Source organism: Chaetura pelagica, unplaced genomic scaffold (genome assembly GCF_000747805.2).
Source record: "Chaetura pelagica isolate M959 unplaced genomic scaffold, ChaPel_1.0 scaffold938, whole genome shotgun sequence".
NCBI classification, from domain to species: Eukaryota; Metazoa; Chordata; class Aves; order Apodiformes; family Apodidae; genus Chaetura; species Chaetura pelagica.
This window is the reverse complement of record NW_009954221.1, coordinates 53,194-57,327: the sequence shown is the minus strand read 5'-3', so window position 1 is coordinate 57,327 and position 4,134 is coordinate 53,194. Positions and strand designations below refer to the sequence as shown.

General features: G+C 60.4%; 1 protein-coding gene across 1 annotated transcript in view; it reads left to right on the top strand.

Annotated features, from left to right (window-relative positions):
• Nucleotides 1–702, top strand: part of BMP15 (bone morphogenetic protein 15) — a gene marked incomplete at its 5' end in the record, with an annotated part of 1,541 nt that extends 839 nt beyond the window's left edge. The window contains one exon of the mRNA XM_010003456.1: nt 9–702. Coding sequence (XP_010001758.1) covers nt 9–702 — 694 coding nt within the window. The remainder of the gene's footprint in view (nt 1–8) is intronic.
• Nucleotides 703–4,134: the final 3,432 nt, after the last annotated feature.

The following is a 4,134-nucleotide window of genomic DNA, read 5'->3' as shown; positions in this document are numbered from 1 at the left end:
GGGGTCCCCCCCCCCCCCCTGCCACTGGCCCACGGTCGTCTCCTCTGTGCCCTGGAGCTGGCAGCCTCCAGCGAGGCACCTGGGGTGCTGCTCAGTCCTGCCACCCGCCCTAGCCATGGCTGGACCGAAGCGGACGTCACCCCTTACCTGGTGCCAGGAAATGGCAGCGTGAGGAGCCTGGCACTGCGGCACATCTGTGTGCGTGCTGGCCGGGCAGGGGACAGCGATGCCACATTGGCCCCCAGCCAACCTTTCCTCCTCCTCTACCTCAATGACACCCAGGCTGGACTGGCACCTCCAGCAGCAGAGCCCTTCCGGCACCGGCGTGACACAGGAACACTGGCCCATGACCTGCCCGGCTACCTGCGGGAGCAGGGAGGGGAGAAGAGTGACTGCTCCCTGCGCCCCTTCCCCGTCAGCTTCGCCCAGCTGGGCTGGGACCACTGGATCATTGCTCCCCATCGCTACAACCCACGCTACTGCAAGGGTGCCTGTCCTCACCTGCTCCGCTACGACTACCACGCGCCCAACCACGCTGTGGTGCAGAGCTTTGTCCATCAGCTGGTGGATGCCAATGTGCCCCGGCCCTCCTGCGTCCCCTACCGCTATAGCCCCATCAGTGTCCTCATGATCGAGCGCGACGGTGGCATCCTCTACAAGGAGTACGAGAACATGATCGCAGAGTCCTGCACCTGCCGGTAATGCCCTCTGCCCTGGCACATCCCCCTGGGCTCTGCCTGTCCCTGCTGGATTTGGACTTTAGGGTTTGCCTTGCTTTGCCTGGGGTGGGTTTGTTGCCCCTTCCTGCGTGGCACTGCTCTGCAGGAAGGTTTTACAATGGCAGTTTTATGTAAATTGTAGGTTTTTAAAGGCAGGAGCCTGTGTTGGGGTAGTTTTCCTGTGGCATCTGTCCTTCCTGCAGCCCCACAGCTGCTGCCTGTTTTTGGGGGGCAGGGGGGCTTGGCCCAATGCTCCCAGAGAAGAGCTGGGTCCCTGCACTAGAGCACAAAGCTCTTAGGAGGTAGCTAGGGGTCTCCTGGTGGAGCCAGGGTAGGGAGGGCAAGCGGTTAAGGTGTCCCTGTGTTTGGCACCAAGCTGGTGCTGTCAGTATCCACCACAAAACTGTCCATGAGACTCCTGAGCTCACATGCACCCCATCCTGTCTAGTCCCAGCTGCAGTGGCATCTCACCGGGCTGGGAATTGGGCTGGGGGAGGCAAGGAAAGCCCCTCTCCTGCAGTTCTTCTCTGGGGGGCTGTGAAAACAGGAGGGACCTAGGCTGCCAGCTCTGCTCCCAGTACCATGAGCCAGGCAGCTGCTAGCGCTGGGCTCTGCCTGCTGCACTCTGTCCTTCACCTCCATGGCTTGCTCTCTAGCAGGGCAAGGGCCCTATCCCAGGGGTCAGACCCCTATTGCAGTGTTCCTCTGCTTTCTCACACCTTTGCTGTCCCTTGGGGCTTGGGCTCTGCTGGGCTCCTGGCCTGTCTCTGTTCCTGGAGAGGTCAGTCCCACACCCAGCACCCCTGCCACTAGCTTTCCTCTATTTATTGCTGACTGAGTAAATAAATAAATTGATGAATTTTGCTAAATACCATCTTGGCTGTTCTTGCTCTGTCCCTGAGATGCAGTGGGTGCCTCTGGGGACAGGCTGGCAGACTTCATCACCATGCAGCCACCCTTGTGCTTACACCAGAGGGGTGCTGCTCCCTGCTGTGTGCGGTGGGGTAAATCCCAGCAGGAGCTGGAAGAAAAGGCTCTCCTGGAGCGCAGACTCACCCGGGGCCAGGGGGGACCAGATGTGGCTGCAGGCAGCTACCTCAGTGGGACTGGGGACAAGAGATGCCCCACATCTGTCTATATGGGACAGCTGTTGGGAGACCATGGGAAGTCGATGAGTTGGGTCTCCCTGGGTTGTCTGTCACTGTGGCCATTTGGCTGCCAGGATTATTTTGGGAAGGTGTCTGCAGGCAAACCTGCCTGTTCCTGGGCACAATGCCCTGTGTTTGCAAAGCTTGGGTGAAGTTCCCTTTTGAGCAGCAAGGCATGGGTGGAAGATGTAATCTTGTCCCCACTGCTTTGTGGCACTGCCACCTTCCAGTTGGATACTGCTTCTGCATCCTCAGCTCAGGATCCGCTTGCCAGAATCACATCTCCACTTGGACTCCAGCCCCATCTGTTATTGCTGGTCCAAGTTCCATGGGGATGTTTCAGCCCCTCTTCCCTCCTGTGGGTGTTTGCTCTGGAGCAGGGTGCTGCCAGCCTGTCTTTCCTCTACCCACTACCTGCAAAGTTTCTCCTCTGTTGTGGCAGACTGAGGCTCCTTTCCTGTCCCTTGTCCCCACTTGGCTGTATCCTGGCCATTTCCAGCCAGGAGGCTGATGCAGGGGGGAACATCTGCTCTTTTGGAAGCTTGTGGACCTGACCCCAGGGAAAGATTTTCGCTTGTCAATCATCAAGCATGTGGTGTTGACTCACCTAGGCAAGTGAGGATGAAAGGCATGGCAGCTGGGCACACTCCCAGCCTTGGGTACCACTGGATGCCCCTGACAAGACCCTGCACTCCAGCCTGCTGTGAGCACCTGTGGGACCTGCTGGGTTCCTGGAGGTGGCTGGGCACTGGGTTTGTCTGTCCCAGCCCTGTGTCCTTGTTTTGCATTGTGCCGGTGGGTTCTGGTGCCCGTTGGGCTGGGCTCCTCCCCGGGGCTGCCCCCAGCAGTGTGTCTCCTGCACTTGTGGCGGGGCAGGCGCTGTCCAGGGATGAAAGAACTGCCGCACAGAGGAAGAGCAGCTGCCCCTGGTGCCTGCCCAGCACCGGAGCCGCCAGAGCAGAGCTGGTGGAGGGTGCGGGGCCCCCGCCCGGAGCCCTGGTGCACCTCAAGGGCTGGGTCTTCCCGCAGGCCCAACAGCCAAGCAAACCCCTCGGGCACAGACTGGTACCCACTGGCACCAGCACCAGGATCCCTAGATTTGGGTACTTGCCCCCATCCTGTGCTCTGGCAGGGGTCCTGTCTGTAGGGCTGTTGCCCATGCTGGGCACTGCACCAACCCCCTGCTTTCCCCCAGGCCAGCCAGCACATTCCTGCACCACTTCCAGCTCCTTCTCTGCCCCAAACCCCTTGCTGGGGATTTGCTCTGTCTCCACTATGTCACCATTCACTACCCCTCCTGCTGCCTGTCCCACCCAGGCATGGCCACCTCACACGCACCATCCTCTGGGATGACACTGTGCAAATAGAGGATGATCTGCCCAACATACTCCAGCATCACTGGGGCAAATCTGAGCCAATCATGGCATGGGGCACTGGATGTGGGTCTCACGAGCTGGGGAAGACAGCTGCCTCTGGGCACCCTGCTGGGGCTGTAGCTGGAGGCAGACAGTGATGCCCAGGCACCGGGTGCCCCGTGGATGCCCTGCAGATGTGCTGGCCAGGGAGGACGGGAGGATGACGAGGGCCTGTCCCACCGCTCAGGGCCACTCAAATATTTGTGCAAGGCCATGACTGGGGAGGAGCAATGCTCAGTGGAGACACCAGACAGCTCGAGTCAGCAGCACCATGGCAGCCTCAGCCCCTGTCTCCCCAGGCACCAGCCAGAATGGCAGGGCCAGCAGGCCTCCCCCTGCTCCTCTAGGCACTGTCACCAGCCTTATATTGCTCCTCTTCTCTCTTCTTGATTCTCCCAAGCTCCCTCCAGGTGTGTCTGAGCACGGGGGACAGGGACCGGGCTGCAGGGGGCTCAGCACCCTCCTCCCTAACCTGTCTGCCGCTCTGGGTGCTGCAGGAGCCCTGGGAGGTGGGGCCTGAGGTGGGTACGTGTCCATGTGTACACATGCTGCACACGTATGTGCATGCTTTCTGCCACCGTGTGTGTACACGTGTACGTGCCGGGGTGTGCCACGTGTGTGTGCTGGGTACGCATGGGGATGCAAGGGCGTGCGTGTGTACACAGGTGTGTGCACAAATGTGCACGGGTGTGTGTGCACACACACGGCTCTACCTGTGGACAAGTGATGCAGAGAGGTGTGTGCCCGTCCCTGTCTGTGTGTGCCACACCTCTGCACGCGCCCACATCCGTGTGACTGTCCACGCACCCGCACTGGAGGGCACGTCCGCTCCTCCCTCCGTGCTCACGCACT